Below are 22,281 nucleotides of genomic sequence, written 5' to 3' on the forward strand. Positions count from 1 at the left end.
TACCTTCTGTTCCGGGCAAGCCCGGGTGTTTCTAAACCTATGCTGCATCACTTGTCTCCATCTCAGAACATCCATGGGCTTGACCACGATACTCCCTCCCTGCTCAGAAGCAGCCTCCTCATTATTGGCTCTCACAATTTGTCCCTTTGTGTGGCAACATGTAAAGGCGCCGCTTGCACTGATGTATTCAGCACACCCCCTTTTGGGCACATCTGAGCCACACAGTTCTCGCCTCTTATCTCACCTCGAAATGATCAGCCCACACAGACATCAAGGAAGTGACCCTCCAGCTCACCTGCCACCATGGTCCCACAGAGACTCAAAGGGAAAAGGCTTCTCTCCGCCAGGGGTGGGGGAAATTGCAGATTCACTGGGATAAGGCTGGGTCTTCCTAGCTAAGAACCCTGCACGCACAAAGACCCACAAATGCAGGACATTCACAAAATCAAAGACAATTAAAACCTTCTCCTTTCAGGGATGCTCCTGCTCCCTGGCACCAGGAGTCCGGCTCAGAGAGGCGAAGTCAAGCCCTAACTCTCTTTGCACTCTGGCATCCAACATGCTGTCAGGCATTCATTCAACAAATGTTGACTGATCTCCACTATGTGCTAAGCACTGCCATCTGTGTGTGCTGAATACAGCAACAAACATGGACCTAGTGACAAAGAGAGACTTCAGGCAGTCCATTAAATGCAGTTTCACATGTGGGTTGCGCTGGGCATAAGAGCTGCAGCTCTTTGTGTTAGATTTTCTCATGTTATTAATAATTTTTGCTTATTGTATTTTGAAACTACAATATTTTAATTTAAACATAGAATCATATACTCACTGGAAATCTCTCTTCTACATCCCACCCTTTATTGGGGGAGGGGGCATGACACAGAGAGGAGAGCTAGAGGAACCTCACTCCCCAGCCTAAGAAATAAATGGAAAGCTGAATTCTGAACACAAAGGCACCGCATTCCTAGGTGTCCAGATTAGAACCTGCACGACAGCATCACAAGAGATGCAGGACATGGGATCCCACGGGTCGTGACCAAGGCTCAGACTCCTGTTCCTGCAGGAGTTGAGGGGGCCTGCCTGCTGGACACTGGCGAGGCTCTGAGTCTTCACTGGCTCAGCTCAGCCAAGAGACAGACACACAGACCATGCACACCCAGACATATTTCTCAACCTCCCTCTCCAACATACACAGCCACACAGCTCTGGGCCATTCCTCAACGACCCAGTTCCCATGTCAGGAGCCACCCTGACCCGGCTTCATCAGCCACCTGCCTCAGTCCCAATCCTTGCCTTTGTCCTGCACCCCCAGTATGAACTTGGAATGTAGCTGCACGGCTTCACTGTGGCTCCTTCTCTTTCGGAGAGGCTGCACTGTAAAAACATCCACTCCCGCCCTGCCATCCTCATGTCCTCCCATTTCTCTTCCCCACCCCCACATCCCTAATTATCCCAAAGAGAAGGAAGATTAAAAATTAATGCCCTGAGGATAGGAGTCAGAAATGTCATTATTTTGATTCAAACCTCAGGCATGGAAGAATCTGATCTAAGATTTAGGAGCAAAGAAACCTGGGACAGAGTTTGGAAAACCCTGGTTAATTGGAACTCACCTCTAGGTAACCAGATTTTTGTTTCTGGTGCTGGGGTTTTAGGGCATGCCACAAAGCGTAACACCTGAAGCATAAAATATATTCCAGGGAAAATGCAACTAGCAAAGCCTGTCTCAGATTCACACAAGAGGTTTACCTTAATCCCTATATGTCAGAGTCCTGTGTGTTATGATTTAACATGGGGAATGACGAGGTCAAGGTAGTTCCTACAAGACTGCTACACAGCAGGAGATTCGGTTGTTTTCATGGACTGGATTTCTACAGCAGGAAAGCAGACTTTCAGGAATTTGCACAGTGACAAAAGTTTAAACCAGAGGGAATTTGCTGGGCCCTTCAGTTTACCAGAAATGCAAGTAAAAGATGGAGCAGCAGCCTCCCATCCACCCAGCCCCATGTTACTCCCCAAATATGCCTCTTAGAGGGATTTTGCCAAATAAAAAAAGGGAAACAGGTGATAAGAATTCTAATAGATATCAATCCATACTTAATCATGTGCTAAGCACTGTGTTAAATACATCAAGTGCATTACTGCTCGTAATGCTCACCAAGGATTTTATTAATAGCATCCAAAGTCCCACCGTGAAGACACAGAGGTGAGAAAGGTTAAATAAATTACTGAGCATGACAAGGGCCCAATGTTGTGTGGTTTACAAACACCAAACAACCTGGGTGACATCACTGCTCTTCCCTCCGCTTTAAAACCATGCGTTAGAGACTTCAGGAAAGGAATGACTGGTGAGATAGTTCTGATCTACAGGAAAAAGTCTGAAGAGACAAGGTCAGCGAAAGCACTTTGACAAGCATGGCAGTCCGGGCTGCCCAAAGAAGGTGGCCACAGGCGAGCTGGCCTTCCTTCTACCTCAGTGTGCTTCACCCCTCGTGAAGTCCTTAGGGAGTTTACAGCTCATGTTGTTGTAGGCAAACTATCTTTTTAAAAATATTTGTTTGTTTGAAAGTCAGCATTACAGAGACAGAGGGAGAGAGAGATCTCCACCCATTGGTTCACTCCCCAAGTGGTGAAATGGCTAGGGCTGAGCCAGGCTGAAGACAGAAGCCAGGAGCTGTTTCCAGGTCTCCCATATTGGTGCAGGACCTAGGCACTTGGGCCATCTTCCACTGCTTTCCCAGACACATTAGCAGGGAGCTGGATCAAAAGTGGAACAGCTGGGACTCAAACTGGTGGCCATATAGGATGCCAACATCACAGGTAGCAGCTGTACTCACTATGCCACAACACCAGCCCGAGGCAAACTATCTTAAGCAACTGACTTACTCTCATCATGCATCTGCCTATGAGTTCTGCTCTAACAGAACACGACAGGCTAGGGGCCTTAAACAACAGAAAAATCTTAGTTCCCATTTCCGGAGGCTGAAGTCTAAGACCAAAGTCCTGGCAGAACAGCCTTCTCCTCATGTCCTCACATGGCCTTTCCTCTGCGCCCTGTACCCCTGGCGGGTCTTCCTCTTCCAATAAAGACATCAGTCATACTGGAATGGGGCCCCACCTTTACGACCCCATAGAACCTCGATTCCTGCCTTAAAGGTCTTATCTCTAAATGTAGTCACATTGGGAGTTAGAGTTTCAATACATGAATTTTGGAGACACAAGTCAGTCTGTAACAGCCAGCATCCATCCGAGCTGCAGCCCCACACAAATACCCTATCCACCCTGCTGGGAGCTATTTATTCAGCTTTCCCTCCAGTGTGCTTCCCACTGGGACCGCTACAAGTACCTCCTCTTCCAGAGAAGCCTTCCTGACCTCTCCGAGCCAGAAAGACACTGCCACTGCTGAGTGAACTTACTCCTCCACTGGAAGTGCCCAGAACTTGGGAACAGCTGCTAAGCCATCATTGCAACCTCAATGCCTTTTGCTGAGGCTGGCTAGCACACAATCAGTGTTCAACACATAAATGTGGACTGGATGGATGGATGGGTGAGCAAAGACAAATATTGTTCTGTGTCACATTCTGCCCGCTGTAATGAAGGCAGGAAGTGAGCCTGAGCCCTTTGCCAGCCTCTCCCCACAGCTTGTACCTGAACAGGGGCTCAGAGCTGCCTGAATTGAGTTGCATCTGGCTGTACTCTCTTTGCATCCCTCTTCAACGACCTGTGAAATGTGCTGTGGTGTATGCTCAGTGTCCATCCTGTGAGCGCTTGGCTAACATCCCCTCCATGCATGCCAGCAAGACAGGTGAGCCGTCCAGGCAGGGACCTGTCAGCAGGCAGATCAAGCTGTTACTGCTGTGAGCTCAGCTCCGCAGGGGCAGCAGCTGCACACTGGTCTGGCCCAAGCAGCAGGCATTCTGGTTCATGTGGAACGAGTTCAGAGAGCTAGGGCTGGAGCTGCACCCTCACCTGACACGTGAGCATCCATCCAACCAGACTCCCTAAGCATACCTTCAACCCCCACAGCTCAGATCACCGGGCACAGGAAAGCCCCTCTCAAGCAAGTCAGCCTCGCCACTGGCCTGTGACCGGCCTTGGGGAGGGGACTGGCATACAGCCCTGATGTGCTGAATGATGTGGACATAGCTCTTGGGATCACAGACATCTGTAAGGTGTCATACAGGTCAATCCTATGACAGTGTGTGTGTGTGTGTGTGCACGCGCATGTATTATGTGCACGGCTGCAGAAAAATTGAGCAAACTGATTTTAAAAGGGAAATTTAGTTTTAAAAACAGAGTGATATAATCCTACTAGAAAGGTGAAATTAGAGAGAGGTCCTAGAAAAGTCCCTTAATCACAGCTTTTGCACCTCTCAAATGGGTTAACAATGCCTAGCTCAATGGCTTAGGAGGGATCTAAATGAGCTAACATGAGAAATGCCTAGGACCTCACTGACACACAGCAGTCACTCAATACACATCAGCATCTCTATCCTTGGCCTATTCGTGTGATTTTTAAAGCCATCCCGAACATCTTGAGAAGTTCACTAAATCCAGCTCCCTTTACTTGGGAAAATTACTTCAGATGTTGCTGAGTCTTATTTTCTTTCTGTGTCTAACAGTTTTCCTGCTTGCACTGATATAGACCCCGTATAGAGGTGCTTCTACCGTGTGAGGCATTAGAAGGTGTCATTGCTTCAAGTCACTCCATTCAGAGTCACCAGTCTCCTCCAATCACTGATGCACTGAAGCTGGGCTACAGCTGAGTTTTATCCCCTCCATCATCTGGGTCTAGTCCCAAACACAACTCCTCTTGCTTCTTCCTTCAAATCATCACTCTGACATGCCTTCCCCTAGTCCACTCCCCAGACCCAGCCTAGTCTTCCTTCATCAATGGCTTCTAGCACTGAAGAGAGCTCCTATGTATCTCCTAGGAGGATTGCTTCATGACCATGACCACAGGGAAGGAGGAATCTCAAAGCAACAAGGAATGTTCAGCAATATTGATTGGGGCTTCTATGAGCCAGGGCATGAAAAGGAGAGGAGAGACAAGAGCAGGTTCCTCCCTCGAGGAGACAGCAATCTGGGTTCAGTGGTGCTATGTGGAAGATGTCTGGGACGTAAGGAGAATGCAGTGAACTGCTACCCATGCTGCACTTTAGCCAGGCATGCAAACATGAGGAGGAGCCCCTCTGCTTGGAGGATGGACCAGGGGTCTGGGCATGAGAGGCACTCCGAGGCACAGGGTACATAACTAATACTCAGGGAGTAGGGGAAGGGCTGTTTAAGGGACAGCAACTAGCAGTTAGCAAGAAGACAGGATGAGAGAGAGGGAGACTATGGCAGTCCCAGCGATCAATCCTGGGACAGTTGGAACATTGGTTTGGATCAGCCCAGAGTGGCGTTGTCAAGAAGGGATGGGAACTTCAGCAGGTGAGCCTAGTAGGAGGTCTGTAAGTTACTGGGAGGGTTGTTACAAAAGCCTGAGCCACTCTCTCTCTCTGCTTCCTGGCTGGCCACTTGAGCATTTCAATGTATAAGTTCCACCACTGCCATCTACATCCACTGACCCCCACCAGACCCCAAACCAGTGGGGCCACCCAATCCTCGATTCCCAAAACTGTGAGCTAGCTAAGCTCTTTCTCCTTACAAAGTTAGGTGCCTCAAGTATTTCATTGCATTAGCAAAATTCTGATCCATAGACACACTTCTTGAGTATTTACCAAGTGCCTGGGCCAGCACCAGGCATCACGTAAGCTACGTATAAACATCATGCGGGAAGCAGCTCAAGGAGGTTGTAGACATTTCCAGGCTTGAAGCTGAGGCCAACAGGACTCTGGTGAGATTCCAGCTTGTATTCATTACACCCTAGAAGTTGGGCACAATGGAAAGTGCCACGGCTGGGGGAGAATGGCTTCTTCTGAGGACACAGTCAGAAACTAGTCTGTGGGATGCCTACAGCCAGTCTCTGGGACGAGTAACCTAGCAAGAGTGGAGGATAGAGTGAAGAAGGAGAAAGGAAACAAGAGAGCCAGCCCAGAGGCTGCACCACGCTCCAGGCAAGAATTCCTGGGCCTGAAACCAGGGTGGCAGCAGGGATACGAGAAGGCGACAGGTGCACATTGTTGGCATGCGAGCAGGTGGGACTGATGCCGGGCTGAACAGGCAGTAATCATAGAAAGTGGAGGGAGAAGGTCAAAGGACTCTGAGTTGCAGTCACAAGGGAGAGGGAAGTTGGGGGTACCATGAATAACGGCACAGAGGAGAGGCTGATGGCACAAGTATGATAACATATTCCTCTCTGAAGGGCAGCACTTGGCAACCCTGAGCAGCTCAGCCAACCACGGAAATTTTAATTACACTAAGCCCAAATTCAGCCTCTCCAGAGTCATTAAAAAAAAAACAAAACCCTGACTCCAGGAAGGAAGCTTGCTTGCTGAGAAGCTGACAGCCAGGAGAATATTCTAACTAAACCGCCTCTGTCACCACCACGTCATCAAGCATCTTTTAAAAAGCCTGAGCAATTCTTAGTTAGCGGTGTTCATCCTCTGTGAGAAAGCTCTCTCTGTGAAGGACAAACTTCTAAGGAGAAGTAGAGAAAAATCAATCAGAGAGTCATTCCCTAGACTAATCAATAGGTATCAGGGAGATTCTACTTCTCCCGTCTGTGCTAGTTCAGTGGGTTCTTAGGGCCCTGAACAGGACTTAACTCACGGAATTTTGTCTCCATAGCAATTCACAGCCCCCTGCCTCTCTGGTTTTTCCCCGACTTCAGCACAGAATTTGGATTTGACAGGTGCTGGATGCACTGAGGGAGCTGCCGTCCACACGTGGCACCAGGCATCAGTGGGGTAGGGCTGAGCTCTGAGCGGCACCCAGCCCCACGTGCCAGTCTGCTCTCAGGGAGTCTCCACCAGAAGATGCTTCCTGGGGAGACGCCCCCTCGCCCTCAGCTAGCACCCAGTCTGTCGGGGGGCAAGAGAGTGTCTCTATATTGACATGTGTGGCAGCTGCACAGGTGGACAGGAGGTAGAAGAGACGCATTGGGAAGCCTGCCCTTTACTGGATCTAAGGCACACCTCCCTTAGAAAGGGAATGACAATCTAACTCTAAATAGGAATTGTCCCCATCCCTAACCCATGACATCACTCTGTCCTATTTTGAGCTTGGGCTATTGTCTGCAAATAGATGATGTAATTATTTGTTCAGAAAGGCACTATCCAACATGGTAGCCACTAACCACATGTAGCTCACTAAGTTGAATTGAGTGAAAACTAAACAGATTTAAAGTTCAGTCCCACAGTCACAGAAGTCACATTTCTCTGGGGCCAGGCAGGGCTGATGGCTACTGATTTGTACGTGGTACAAATATCACATTTCTGTCACTGGACAGTGCTAACGTAAAATCGAAGCTTCCAGAAGGAAGAGTCTGGTCTGTCTGGTTTATATTCAGCTCCTGGAAAAGTTCCTGGCACACAGAAGTACTGCATAAATACTTGGAGAATAGATGGATAGTGGAATTTTATAACATCACAAAACAAAATCACAAGCCAGAAGCAAAAACATGAAAACATTCTCAATGTGCACATATAATGGATTACTTAAATCAACTGTGGCACTTCTCTAGTGGGACTCGGTCAGTAAAAGGCAGGAAGTAGGAATGTGTAAATGACTCAGGCAGATAGATACCCATGCTGTGTCAAGTGCAGATGTGAAATTCCTAAAAATATGTGCGGTGCGATCCTGTTTTATTAAAAAAACACAAACCAGAAGAGGTCAACAATGAAATATACACAATGGTTAATATCAGTCACTACTCAAGAGGATTAGAGGAAAGAGGAATTTTGTTCTGTATTCTTCCTTAATGGTTTCATTTGTAATGCACTGTGTTACCTACCTACCGGAGCATAAAAAAAAAAAAAAAAAAACTTAAAATTATACATAGTCCTTTAAGAGCAAAAGGAAAAGAAATCACACATCACAATCTGTCCCAAGGACACACAGATAACTCCCCAAATATTTACTGAATGCCGCATCCCTTTCTAGCCTTACAGCATTTAATCTTAACACTATCCCTGCACTTAAATGTTGTTGTCCTCTGTTGACCATGGAGACTCTGCAGACCAGAGAACTTAGGCAGCTTTCCCAGGGTTGCACAGCCAGCACACAATACCATTGGCGTTTGAACCCAGCTTTCTGGTTCTACAACTCATGGGCTCTTTGCCACAGAAAACATGCATGGATACCGTGCAGAGAACCAGATCCCAGACAAGCCATGAACTAGCCACTCCAGTCACATGAAATCCCAAATAAGTGCCATGGCACAACCAGACGCATGAGGAGTGGCTTTTGTTACTCAGGACAGTAGGAAACAGCAAGGTTGAAGCCAGCCAACCCTTTGCCTTGTCTCTCAACTTAGCCCACAACTGTCTGTCCCCAGATATCACACACACACACACACACACACACAGAGCAATGGCACAAGGATCTGGCGCCAGTGAGCACTCGGTTGCTGTTGGTGGAGGCTTCCCAGCTCTCTGGCAGATGCCTTGATTGCGCCTTTGTTGGATTTTCAGCAAATCCCCCATTGAAGAGTTTTCAGCTCACTGGAGCTGTCTGAGCCAAATGCTATAGAATCGCCTTTCAGTGGCAAGGACAAGGCATTCCAGACTGCACGCTGGGAGGCTTGTTTCCCTTCACACTTGACACAAGCAGGCTGTGTGTTTACCCACACACACACACATGCACACACCAACAAAGCTGCTGCAGCGGCAGTATTTCTCAAAGCTCAGAAGCTGGGCTTCAGCAGTGTGTCCCTCGATCACGCCTATCAGGAAAAACAATGTAATTCCTTCTAAGCAAAGTTTCAACCAATGGCTGGAAAATTCGGGAGAAAATGAAATGTAATACTCTATTAAGCCTTATTTTGCCAGCACAAGTGAGAGCTCACCCAAGCATGGCGAGTCATTAAAATGGATCTTACATATATCATTATAAATTTAATAATCACCATGACAGCTAGAGTTCAAGTTAAAATGAATGTCAGCTGAGCATGACCAATTGATGTTACCCCAGCTGCCACAGAGCCTCACTTGGGGTTAGATTCTACTTCCAGAGGCTCCGTAGTACATGTGGACCCAACCCAGCCAGAGCCAAGAACAGATGGGAAATACAGACAGCTACACCTAGCCGAGGAGAAGCCGTCATAATTGCACATTATCTCAGTGTACCAGCCCAATTAAAATTTTCCACAGTGTCAGAGGCCCCAAATGTTCTTCCACTAAGTGTCTGGATACCAAACTTGGCTGATACTTGGTCAAAAGCCGTCAGTCCTGGGTTATGTTCAGAGTGACTGTCAATTTTCCTCCACTCTCCCAGAAAGTGGCCCTAGAAATTGGAATGGGCAGGTTGAGTGGGTTACACATTTAATAAATCAAACACCACAAACCAAACCCACTCATCCAAGTTTTGTGAGCTAGTGGGCATTATTTCTGAATTTTAGTGAGTGCAGTTTCAGGAGTGGATTTTTTTTTTTTTTTAGGAATGGAATCAGCATATTTTTGGAAAATATAGGGTTTTTTTCCATTTATTTTTGTCCTTTGAAAGTCAGAGTAAAACCAATCCACACACAGCATCTGAAATTACAGGGAAGAGATTTGAGGCCTGTTTCCCCATCTGCAGGTGTTTCACACCGGGAAGAGACAATCTTTGAGACACACGAGAAAAGGGCATATCTACACCACATGGAGAGAATGCCACAAGTTTTTCTACCATGCATAACATTTCAAAGGAAATGGAAGGAAGTATTTTCAGCTTAACCCAAACTCTGGCTCTGTGTGAGCTGTATTTAACTCCTGCTATTCCCTGATCCTAGCAATGCCCTGGGAGAGAGGAGAGACAGCTACAAGTGCCTTCCTAGACAATCAGCTACTCCTCGCTACTCCCCAGCATGTCTGGCTTTTAAAGACAAGTTGAACTTTAACTGGAAGACACAGGTCCTGGGTGGCTGCGGTTTTCAGACCCATGAGAGCAAATGACCTACACTCCACAGGCCACTTTAAATGACTGTGACATTCTCACAGATGGGGCCAAAGAGTGCAATGAGATATGTTTTTGATCCACAAACACAAGAGCCAGCAGACCACACAGAGAATGACCCAAAGCAAACCACCGCTGTCAAGAGCAACATTTCCAAACAGTGAGGAGAGCGATCGCATCCCAAAGACGCTTCAGTACCCAGAAGCTCACATGTGCCTGGGAGTATCTCAACCCCTTTTTCTGTTAACTTTCTTAGCTCAAGTTTACAAAACCTTTGCCTTTCTGGCTCCCAGGATTAAATGATTTGCTCCTTGACTGCCAACATGTCAAGGTAGAAATCAGGACATGCAAATCACAAACCATGACATTGCCGCCATCACCAGAAAAATGCAAACAAACATAATCCAGGAAGAGCAGAATTCAGATGGCCCCATGTGACTGCACACTGACCCACACTTAGCAATTCACACTTAGCCTCGCGCGCCCAAGGGACAAACCAACTTCTGCCACTTACCCTCTTCTGATCTTCCAGTCCATGGGTAACTGGCTTTCTCTTCTGCTGTTGGCTGGACTCACACACAGATTCCATTTCCCAGGAATAAAACTCCCCTTTCTCCTTCAGCGATGCTTCCAAATCCACAGAGGAACAAAATCACCCAGGCAAAAACGATACATGCACCCTGCCAGCCACAGCTCCCGCCAGCCACGAGAGTCAGCGCTGCCTCTTCAAAGGTCTTCCCGTCTTGGTAGAATCCACCGGGGGACGCCACTCACCACCGCTGCCTTGGCAATGAGGGCAGCTGCTGCCGGCATCCTGAGAGCTGGGACTTAGGGCTTCGCTTTAGGTCCAGGACTTGCTTTGTGTGAGCCCAAAGGACAGATTTGGGCCGAGACGAGTCCATATCCTGGGGCACGTGCCGCATTACTGCCCCAGAAATCCTGTCCCTCACTGTCTCCTTGGCACGGATAATTTATATGTCAATAACAATGTAAATGGGCATTTAATCCACTGAGCTGATAGCATCCACATCCCTCTCTGGCAGCCTCTGGCTCCCATAAATCACCGCAAACGCTGCACGGAGCTGCGCGCCTCACAGTCCCCGCACACGTTCACTGCAGCCGTGGCTCCCCTCCAGGCTGTCATCCTCCGCCTTCGGGGAGCGAGACCCACACCTGAGAAGAGAACAATCAGTAGTCAGATTTGCAAGCTGTTGGGAGAAGGGCAGCTTCCAGCTGTCTTGCCCACTGTCGGCCACCACACAATAAGGCCCTAACGAAGCAGCATTCGGCGATCATCCCCTGAGCACATCCCTGGACAAGCAGTATCGAGGGTTCCCCCCACCCCCGACTTCTGTTCATGACATAGCTCACCGGGGCTGGAGATGAGTTACCTTTCAGAGCTACGTGGGGTGCATCACCACCACCACCACCATCATCATCACTATCATCATCATCACCATCATCATCATAGAAAAAACAAGGCACCAGGGGATGAGCCAGGGAAGCAATGATCTGTGAAGCAAAAAGCACCAGCATCCTCCCCCAGTTACAGCTGCCGGAGGCCGTGGATGGCAGGTGAAATGCCAGGGCCCACCGGGATGGTGAAAAAGAGCACTCCAGATCATCCGAGGGCTGCGGAGCAGCTGACCTACAGGAATGCATTCTGCCAGGGAACCTGCAGGCAGAACAGCACCCAGTCACCTCTTGGCTGACGTCACAGAGGCTTGGAGGCACAGGGAGGGGGGAGGAAGGAGCCTTCTGCACCAAGGATGGCGTTCACGATGGGTGCACCCTTCCACGAGTGGACCAAGAGAATCCCATGAAGATGCACCAATAAATAAGGGTAGATGCCCCATCCCACACACCAGCACTACCAGGAAAGAAAAAAAGGGAGGCAGGGGAACCCCCTTATTAAAAGGTACCACTTTCTTGCCAGCATTGCTAATCAAGCAGTAGCCATTCTCCGATTCAAGCCGCGCCAGCCTCCAGGAGAGCTGCAGCCAGATCCAGCCGCAGCGGGCACTAGACAGAAGCCCACAGGCCCTCCCTTGCAGCTGTCTGGGCTGGTGGCTACTTTGGAGCGAGGCTGAAGCCACTCCCCGTCCCTGTCACAAAAGGCTTTTTGCGCAGCTCAGTGCCAAAGCAGGGGAAAAGGCAGACAGGAGATGCAGCCACAGGGGGCTTGTGTGGAAGAAGAGGGGGACCAGTGGATGGTGGACGCATGGGATAGGAGCTGCAGAAGGACTGTGACTTCACAGGTGAGTCCTTCATGCTAAACACTGGGCCACGGCAGATTTCTGCAAGGGACTTGTCGAGCCACCAACGTTCTGAACGTGGTAAGAATCCATGAGGGGTGGAACGTGCAGAACAGAGGCATCTAGTACACCCACGGGGACTGACGTTAGAGGCGCCATGACTGAAGCCCTCTGCTTGCTCCGGACACAGCTGAACTTCCAGAGAGAGCGGTAGCACCTGCTGGCTGCTCGCCGCCACCATCTCCACACCCTTCCAAGGGGTCCTTGGCATCGGTGAGACCTCAGCCCCATTCTTCCTAGCTCTAGATGACAATGCAAGTCAAGTCTGGCAAACTGGCCCCAAGCATTGCCTTTACCTGATTTCAACTGAGACCTCACACTAAGGACTAAGGACTGAATTTCAACTCTGAAACATGCTCACTGCGGGATTTTAAGCAAGATAACTTACCTTTCAGAGCTACGTGGGGTGCACCACCACCACCACCATCATCATCATAGAAAAAAACAAGGCACCCGGGGATGAGCCAGGGAAGCAATGAACTGTGAAGCAAAAGTACCCCCCAGGCTCAGTTTGCTGGTCTTTCAAGTGGGGCTATTGGCAGCCCATAAGAATGGAAAGATCAAGATCACCCCCTGACCTGGGAGAGGTGACCAAGAGCTTACTGCTAATGTGCATTGAACGTTTGCTGTGTCAGGCACAGTCTACTCCTTTACATATTCACTCATTCAGCAAATCTCTGTTGAGGGATTGCTATGTGCCAGTCATTTCCTTCTGAAGGGGGATTTACAGCCGTGCATTAGCAGTGAGACAACTGAAGATAACAGAAGCCAGGTTACTTGCCTCAAGTCACATAGCTAGGAAGTTGTGAGTCTGAAATTTGAACCCAGGTCTGACTTCAAACTTCTTTCTCATTTGTCTGCTAGGCTGGAAAAATCACTGTTAATTGACTTCCCAAGAGCAGCCTGAATTCAGAGTCCACACTTTGGAGAGCGGCTCACTCTCCTCATGAATAATCATAAAAGAGGAAAAGGCAGATGCCCAGAGGGCTCTCCGCCTTGCAAAGCCCTCTCCAGAGAGGCTGCTTCCTTGGCAGCCCGGCGCTCTCCCTGTCTGAGAGCAGCTCTGCACTCTGCACCGGGCCCCTGTGCAGGAGCTCTCTCCCGGGTGAGACCCTGTCACATCCCATCACACCAGCCGGTGCACACGCCCCGGGTGCACATGGGGACAGACGTTTCTCGCGGCAGAAATGCCTCCCCACCAGCGGGAAGTGGGAAGTTGTTCAACACCTCCTGTGAGCCTTTTGTGCTTGCTTTCAGGAGTCCGTCTCCACCAGGGCTGGACCACTGCCGTCCTATGCTGGAGCCAGGGTGCAGAGGGGTCACCAAGGATGCTGGTGTCAGCTGGCTGCCATAGCTGATCTGTTTCCCCAAGGGGAGGGGCACTTCATGAGCAAGTCTCGACGTCAAAGCTCTGGTTTCTTACTGCCAGGGAAATCTCGGAAAGTTCAAATCCACATGAATGAAACAGAGCTGAAAGGCAGGACCAAGAGCACAGCTAACTGGATTCCGCTTGCTGGATTGATCCCTCAGTGCAGTGATATATCAGCAGTTTCTCATCTCCGTGCTGTGAGTCAGCCAGGAGCAGCTGCAAGCAGAAGGTGGGGGGGAGGCATGGCCATGTTGCACCCTAAGATTGGCTGGGGGGTGCCTGGTGGGCAAGCCCAAACTTTGCCTTGGAATTCAGAAGACAAGCCCAGCTGTTCTAAAGACATTCTGAGCACATTGCCAAAGCTTCCTCCTGCCTGCTCCACACACATGCTCCCAGAGGTTTCATCTCCAACTCCTTCCAGGCAATCCCCAGGAAAACAACAAACAAAACCTACAGACTGGTTTGGACATGTGGGCAGGAAAGGGTCTAGCATCCCCAGAGAGCGGAGGAGCTTGCTCAAGTCCCTTCCTGCACAGTTCCATTCCCTTCCAGATGCCCAGTTGGGATTCCATATACATTTTGGCAAAAACATCCTTCTTAAAGTCTCCAACATTTTCCAAACCAGGCCGGGCTACTTCCTCCTCAATCCTCTCCCTCTCTCAGCTGCTCCCGCCTCCTCCCACTCCCTTTTCCTGGGAGCTGCAAGGAGTGGGGAAACTGGTTTTAAATTTGGATTTAAGGTTGGTGGGTGAGAAACAGCACATCATCGCTGAATGGAGTAAAGCTTCTGCAACAAGGGTGCACCGGTCTTTCCACTGGTCTAATTAACACTCATCACCAACCCGACATCTTTAATTAGGTTTCTGTGCCAACAGGGGAAACAGAGTAGCTTCTTGGAAAGCGAGCCTTTCGTTAATCAATCAATCAATAAGTTACAGAAGATACACGAAGTGGAACGATGAGGGCATGGTGGTTTCTGGGCCGGGTTTTTAATTTGGGGGCCTTCTTGCTCCAAATGGGCGCCTGCGAGTGAGCCACTTCTTCCAAGCGGCTGGGGAGAACTAACCCATCCACCAACCCCAGAGCACACGGCGAGCGCACTACCAGCGAGCGAGCTCAGCCTGCTCCCGCCTCTTCCCCGAAGAAAAGAAAGGATCGCACACAAAAATAAGTCACTGGGCCCCAGCTGGGCAGCACGGGCTGTCACTGCTGCTGCGACTGCTGCCGCTGCCGCTGCCGCAGCCGCCGTCGCCGGAGTCCCTTTGCCGGCAAGAAAGGAGTGGGCTCTGCGGAGCGCACACCCCGGAGGCACCGGCCAGCGCTCGGGCGCCCCCTCCCAGCCGGCAGCCCTCGCCCAGCCACCGGCGGCTACCGGGAGCGTGGGAGAGCGAGAGTCCAGGGAATCCAGGGCCGGCCTACTTGCCCCAGGCTGGGATACACCCCCAGCACGCGCGCGCACACACACACACACACACACACACGGACACACACACACACGGACACGGTGAAGACACAGACTGGCACCGGAAGCACAGGCACTCGCAGACACAGGCACACACAGACTTAGAGACCCCCCAACCCCCCGCCCATGTCCAGACACCCCAGGAAGCTCAGATAACAGAGGAGGAAGCGCAGACAGGTACTAGACCTACAGTCGGAGGCAGACGGGGCCAGACAGCACACACACACACACACACACACACACGCTCATAAATTCACTGTAAGACAGGCACACAGAGAGGAAGGCACACACGCCCCGAAACACTCAGACATGCCGGCAAGGGATTGGCGAGCAGCGGCATTCAGACACCGGCATCCTGAGGGGGCGAGCCAGACACCCGCGCCAACGGCGAACCAAGGGGACCCAGGCGCGGGGAAACACCCAGAAACACAATCACGCAGAGACACGCAGACACTCGACACACACGGACTCGCGCAGGCTCAGGCACGTACACACCAAGGGACACACACCCACTGGGGACGGGTGCGTGGACAGCATAGCCGGCGGCTCGGGAAAGTCCGCCCTGGCGCTCGCAAAGGAGCCGCGAGCAGCGCGCGGCGCGCCCCAGCCCCGCATCTGCTGGGAAGAGTTTCCCAGCGCATCTTTGAACAAGGGCCCGCCGGCCGGTCCAACGGTTGCTGAGCTGCGGCCAGCCGGCTTCGGCGGCCAACAGCCCTCCGCCCAGCTCCCAGAGCAGAGGTGGAACCTCCGGGCCAGTCAACGCTTAGCCAGCGCTCTCTCGGCCGCAACCCCCGCCCTGCCCCGGCCCCTGGAGCCCAGCACAGAGCATCCCCAAGTCCTCTGCTCCAGGCCCATCCAGTTGCTGCGGCAAACTTTCCCCACCCGAGCAGAGCAGCCCGTGCCAACCCGCCCCAAGGAGGGGACGCGGGCGGGCTCCTACCTGTGCCCACGCCTGCTTCGCGGAGCCGCGGTCTCCAGCCGGTCTCGCCGGGTACTCCAGCCCGCGCTCCTCAGCCGGGGCCGCTGCCTCTGCAGCCGCTCCTTGCCCTCCCGTTACCTGGGAAACCGCCTCCTCCTCCCTCCCGCCAGCCAACCCAAGCGGTTCACATGGCGCCTCACAGCCAATGGGCAGCCTTGCCATCCCGGTCCCCTTCCAGGGTTCCAAGCCTTTCCCAGGCTAGGGGGCTGCGCGCAAGGGTGAGGCAGAAGCCTCTCCACACCGCCTGCTGTGCAAAGGCGGGCCCCGCGGCGAGTGAGAGTGGCCGGTCAGCACCCTTCTGCGGGACAGACGCCGCTGAAGCTTCACCAAAGACCCAAAGACCGCACCGCTGAAAAACCTTAGTTGAAAGACGTCTCTGGGCACCCGGTCCAGCTTCCTGCTAAGCTCGTGGATGGTCAGGACAGAGCCCCATTGGGAGCTGTCCAGTCAGTTAGAACACCTCTCCTGCAGGAGCGCTGGCGGTCGCCCAATGGTAAGCGCCTTCCCTAGGGGTAGACTGGGTTCTTTCCAACACGGAATGGAAACCCACATCCACCGCAAGAATCAATTCTGTTCTCTGGGACGCTTAGAACAAGGTTCTCTCAGCTGCCAAACTTCCAGGGCTTCGGAAACTGGAAGGCAGCACATCCCACGCCCCGGATGACCCATTCTACAGAGCTTATCATCTTCTTGTTTTCTTCCCGGGGCCCTCGTGTCTCTTTCATGGAGCAGTTTGGTCATCAGTGTCCATATGGGAGGAGCACAGGACTAATGGCAAATAAGACTTGGGCTGGTGAAAACTGACATTCTCTCATCTGCTGAGTCGTGCTCTGGACCCAAGACATGGAGTGAAAGGGAAGACCAGACATGTCTGGAGAAACACTGAAGTGGATCTCTCTCCCTCTCCCTGTCATATGCCTCTATTATCCAGTCAAAACTTGATGCATCACACAGCGTGCCCAGGTGGTCCTCGCAGGAGGGTATCCTGGCCTTTCCAAAGCCTACAAACTCTGCCAGTCTTTCCAGGGCCCAAGGCAGATCTCCCATACCACCGCCTGGCAAGGACCGCGTGAAGCCAGCATTCTCAGGGGCATCGCATTAGAACAGGAGCTCGGGACATTAGGTGGCTAATCCTGCTGCCGGATCTTTGGCTGGGAGGTGGAAGGAGACCAAGGCAGGGGTTAGGCAGGGGGGATGCTCTTATCTGCCATCAGAGCAGGAAGGATTGATAAGGACCAGAAAGGATGCAGCCAGAGCTCTGCTAGCCCCAACCACTACTCCCTGGGCCAGGTGGCAGGAAGAAGGGGTGCCCCCCACTTCTCATTAAGAGCAGAGGGTCAGCCAGCGCCGTGGCTCAATAGGCTAATCCTCCGCCTTGCGGCGCCAGCACACCGGATTCTAGTCCCGGCCGGGGCGCCGGATTCTGTCCCGGTTGTCCCTCTTCCAGGCCAGCTCTCTGCTGTGGCCCGGGAGTGCAGTGGAGGATGGCCCAAGTGCTTGGGCCCTGCACCCCATGGGAGACCAGGATAAGCACCTGGCTCCTGCCTTCGGATCAGCGCAGTGCGCCGGCCGCGGCAGCCATTGGAGGGTGAACCAACGGCAAAGGAAGACCTTTCTCTCTGTCTCTCTCTCTCACTGTCCACTCTGCCTATCCAAAAAAAAAAAAAAAAAAAAAAAAAAGAGCAGAGGGTCCAGCAACGATGTGGGGTTGGCAGAGGCTAGAGAACTGCAGTTAAAGTGTAAACTTAAGCTCACGCAAATACATCCTTATAGGTTACCTTCCCACGTCTTGCTCCAGAGGATCCCATAGGGTCTGATGAAATGAAACCCTTGCCCTTTCTTAGCCAATCCCTGCAAGTCTCTCTGAGGTCGTTCAAGGAAGAAGACCACTAAGGAGATGTCAGGGGAGTTGCATCATGTACCCAGTCATACAGAGTGTGGTATAGTCAGAATACAGACCTGCATCAGCCAGCCAGAGCTAGAATCCTCTCTCCATCACTTGTCATCTGTAGGATCCTCACTCTGACCCTGGATCTCCTCATGTATAAAGCAGGGATGCTAAAATTCCTCTTCACAGAAATCTGCTGAGGATCAGACAGGACCCTGGATGACCACATGCTTCATAAACAACAACATACCATACAGAGAAGGACTTCAACCAAGTTGTCCCCTATGATATTTCAACATTTTGTGTTCACTGAGCTAGACTGTGGTCCCCAGTGTTTGGTGAAACACCAGCCTAGATGTTACTGTGAGTGTATTGTAAAGACATAATGAACATTTAAATCAATACACTTTGATTAAAGCAGATTACCCTCCATAAAGGGCATGCAGGCTTCATGCAATTAGTAGAAGGCCTTCAGAGGAGAGCGAGGTCCTTGGGGGAGTAGGGTTTCTATGCTTGTGTACATCCTATTGGTTCTATTGCTCTGGGGAGCACTGAATAACACAGCTCCTTCCTGGAATGATACGGATTTGTCAGGAAAATCCAGAGAGTGGACACACCAGATCCCTGGGTTTGCAGCCTGATCAGCAGTCTGCAAATTATCAGTATATATATATGTACGTTTACCCAAGTCTGGTCCAGGTGATGGCAGGCTTATTTTCCCAATGGTTTCAATCTGCCACTCTAGGCAAAAACCTGTCACCTATTGGAGGTGGGCATCTTTGAGATCGCTTGTCTAAATTAGCTACTTTTCTCTTCTGCCCCTCTGCCTCCTGCCCCAGTCTCTTCCCGAATACCAGGATCCAGGAGGACAGTCTGTTCGATAGAGATTCTGATCTTTCCCCCTCTCTCTCTCCTTTCTCCACCCTCTCACACATCCATTGTGATCTCCAATGAGAATTTCAGCAGCAAAGGCCTTAATATTTACTGCCAATTGCAAGATCACTTTTGCTTCAATTAAGGATGCCCACAGTTTAAAAAAAAAATCTCATGCATAGGTGAGTGTTTGGCAAGGCAGAGTGGGCCACTGCTTGAGACACCTGCATCCCATATTGGAATGCCCATTTGAATCTTGGCTGCTCTGCTTCTGATCTAGCTTCCTGCTAATGCACCTGAGAAGGTACAGATGGTAAACAAGGTGCTTGGGTCCCTGCCACGCACATGGAAGACCAGAACAGAATTCCTGGCTCCTGGTTTCATTCTTACCCAGTCCCGGCCATTGCTGCCATTTGGGGAGTAAATCAGCAGATGGAAGATCTCACTCTCTTTTCCTCTTTCTCTTTAAAATACATAAACCTTTTAAAAAAAATAAAAATCATGTGCAATCACCTACTTAGGATCCTAACTGCAAACCTGACCCTATTACCCCGAGGTAAGACTTACTTCAATTCAGACATTGAAAAGAGAGGAAGCAGAATATATCCAGGCCTCCAAGTAACTAGAAACACAAGCCTCTCTTCACAATTCCTGGAATGAAATTCACCCTCTCTGATCCCCTTCTGTGTTTACTCAACCTTTTTCCTGGCCTAATACACCTGCTAGCCCAAGTGTCTACATCAGGGTCTCCTAGTGTGGACACCCAATACAATTTTCCAGCAGCCTCCAGAGCTGAGTTTAAATTCTCACGTAAGAATGTAATGGTCACTGACCTTTGGGTCAGATCAGAGGTCAGCCTGCAGCAGCAGCAGCAGTAGGAAAGGACCTTGGAGGGTTAGACAACCTCAGACATTTGCTGTGTACAGAGAAAGGGCAGGTAGCGCATTTGCTCCTGTTTGTTTCTGACACCCAAACTGAGCCCCTCCTATCTCACTTTTCTCATTCAAAACAAACTTTTTACAAAGCCCTTCTTCAAATACCTTCAGGCAATACCTGAAGGAAGTGTGTGTAAAGCACTTTAGAAAATTGAAGTCTGTCCCTTTTTCCTATGAATTAAGGAAAATCTTTTCTGACCTCAGGAAGACTTGAGGAAGAAAGTCCCAAATCTGAGGTCTCCTTTGAGCACCCAGGTATGGTAGATAAAGCTCAGACACTGTCTTACATGAGCGGGACCCCAGAGAGCTGACCTCTTAAGCAAAACATCATTCTCTTGTGTCTTTAGCCGTCTCTGGATTGGACACAGAGCCAGCTGGCCAGCAGAACAGGAAAGTAAATGAAAACTACCCTTCACGTCCTGTCTTGAATTGGTGAATTTCATGATGTTGGGGACACAAATCTAAATGCTTTTTCCTAAAGTCTCTGGCAGAGTTAGCTGTTGCCTTCCCTGAAGCCCCACGGCACTTGTATTTTCTTCCGATCTCTTACACAGCATTCGTCGTACCATACCCCAATCACCTATTCACAGATTTATCCCTCTCACTACTCTTTCATTCACTGATCATTCACCAAATCCTGCTACAACTTATATTCATTCAACATTCTCAGAGCAGAAAAGAGGTAGAGACGGCCCCTGTTCTCATGGCAACAACAGAAGATGATGCAAAATAAACATTTACTCCCAATAATGTGAGCGAATCGTTAGAGCTCTGACGAGAATGAAATGAGGATTGTCTGATGGAGAATAAGCAAGTGAGATCTGCCTGTGGGTAGGTGCAGGTGACTTCTTTGAGAAGAGGAAATTTAGACTGAAATGTGGACGTTGAGATGGAAACACCCGTGAAAGGATCAAGGAGAAGAACATTCCAGAAACAACTGCTAGAGCAGAAGCTTGAGGAGGATGACGGAAGTGGGAGGATCGCAGGCTGGGCTCACGTGTGGAGCAAAGGGCTGGTGCGTGCAATTGCAGCGCAGTGACTGAGGGGGACCAGGACGGGATGGACTCAGAGTCAGATCACAGGGAGCCGTTGGGTCCACTGAAAGGGACTTGGGTTTTATTCCAAGTGCTACTGGAAGACACGGGAGTGCATTGTGTTTGGAAGTGATCTGATGTAATAGGTCGCTCTGGCTGCTTCATGGAGAATTGACAAGAATGGAAGCAGGGGGTCCACGTAAGAGATGATTACAGAGTCCCCTCCGGAGTCCCCAGAGATGACAGCAGCAGGATGGAGCGAGGAACACATTGCAGTCAGAATCAACAAGGTTCCTTGAAGAACTGGGAGCCGAATCATGTAAAATCATGTAAAATTCTGGATTTTTTTTAACTGCAGTTACTAGAAACACTCCCTCAATGCAAGAATCATCTATTTCTCTTTTCTGCACTTGAAAAAGAGCCAAGCACATGAAGTGTTCATTGAATATTTGAAAGGCTAAATGGATGGATGGATGGATGGATGGACGGACAGACGAACAAATAGATGGGATGAATCCTTCAGAAACACTTTGTTCACTTAACCCAAGGAAAGCGAGTTCACGGGGCTCTCAGGAACAGAGGAGTGTCTATACCTGGCGTAATACCAACTCGTCTCCCCTAACATCCTTCCTCTCCTCTTTGACTTCACTCACTTTGTCTCTTGCAACATGTAGGACTAACCTTGCTCTCGACTCCCTCAGCCTGTTTTTACCCTCCTCACAGGCCACTTAAGTTTATGGTGTAGTCTATCCACATAATTATGCCTTCTTGCTCTATTCATCATTTATTTGAACCTTATATTGAGTGCCTACCTGTGCCAAGAGCTTTCATGATGAGAACTCATGAAGAATCAGGACAAGTCTTGAGAAGTCAAAATAAATGGTTCAAAGGTTTACAGTGAAGGCTGCAGCCTCTTCGGCCCTCCTCAGAGCCCGGTGCATGCTTTGGTTCGCTCGCACCTTCAACAGGCCTGGTTATTTCATTTCCAAGCCCACAACAACCCAGAGGAAAGCGTTGACTGCTACCAGATGGCAAACTGACAACTGTAAGAACTCAATCAACAATCTGGCATCAAGCAAGGAGACCAATAAACCTACAAAAAAAAAAAAAAGGGGGCAAAACAAAAGGAGTGAGCAATCTGGGCCTGGGCCTTTGGTTTTGTTTCTCATAGGTTTATTGGAAAATAAGACCAGGAAAGGAAAATAAGAGCTGATTCCTGCACTGAGGGAGCGTTCCTTAGTGAATGGACAACCAACAGCACACCTCTCATCCATTCATTAAACTACTTGGATCCACCACCATGCTGGCTCTGAATCCCACAAAGGTCTTGTGAAACAGGGAAGATTTTAGTACCCTATAAAGCTTTGCATATCAATTGGCTGAGTGGATTT

At 50.1% G+C, this 22,281-nt stretch overlaps 1 protein-coding gene across 1 annotated transcript in view; it reads right to left on the bottom strand.

Moving 5' to 3' along the window:
- The window catches only part of NAV2 (neuron navigator 2), a 757,965-nt gene extending 741,732 nt beyond the window's left edge, over positions 1 to 16,233 (bottom strand). Inside the window, exons 1-2 of the mRNA XM_051824899.2 lie at positions 16,122 to 16,233; positions 10,550 to 11,208 (exon numbers count right to left, since the gene is read on the bottom strand). Coding sequence (XP_051680859.2) covers positions 10,550 to 10,624 — 75 coding nt within the window. The 5' untranslated portion in view covers positions 10,625 to 11,208; positions 16,122 to 16,233. The remainder of the gene's footprint in view (positions 1 to 10,549; positions 11,209 to 16,121) is intronic.
- Between the last annotated feature and the right edge of the window lie 6,048 nt (positions 16,234 to 22,281).

This window comes from Oryctolagus cuniculus, chromosome 1, assembly GCF_964237555.1.
Source record: "Oryctolagus cuniculus chromosome 1, mOryCun1.1, whole genome shotgun sequence".
Lineage (NCBI taxonomy): Eukaryota > Metazoa > Chordata > Mammalia > Lagomorpha > Leporidae > Oryctolagus > Oryctolagus cuniculus.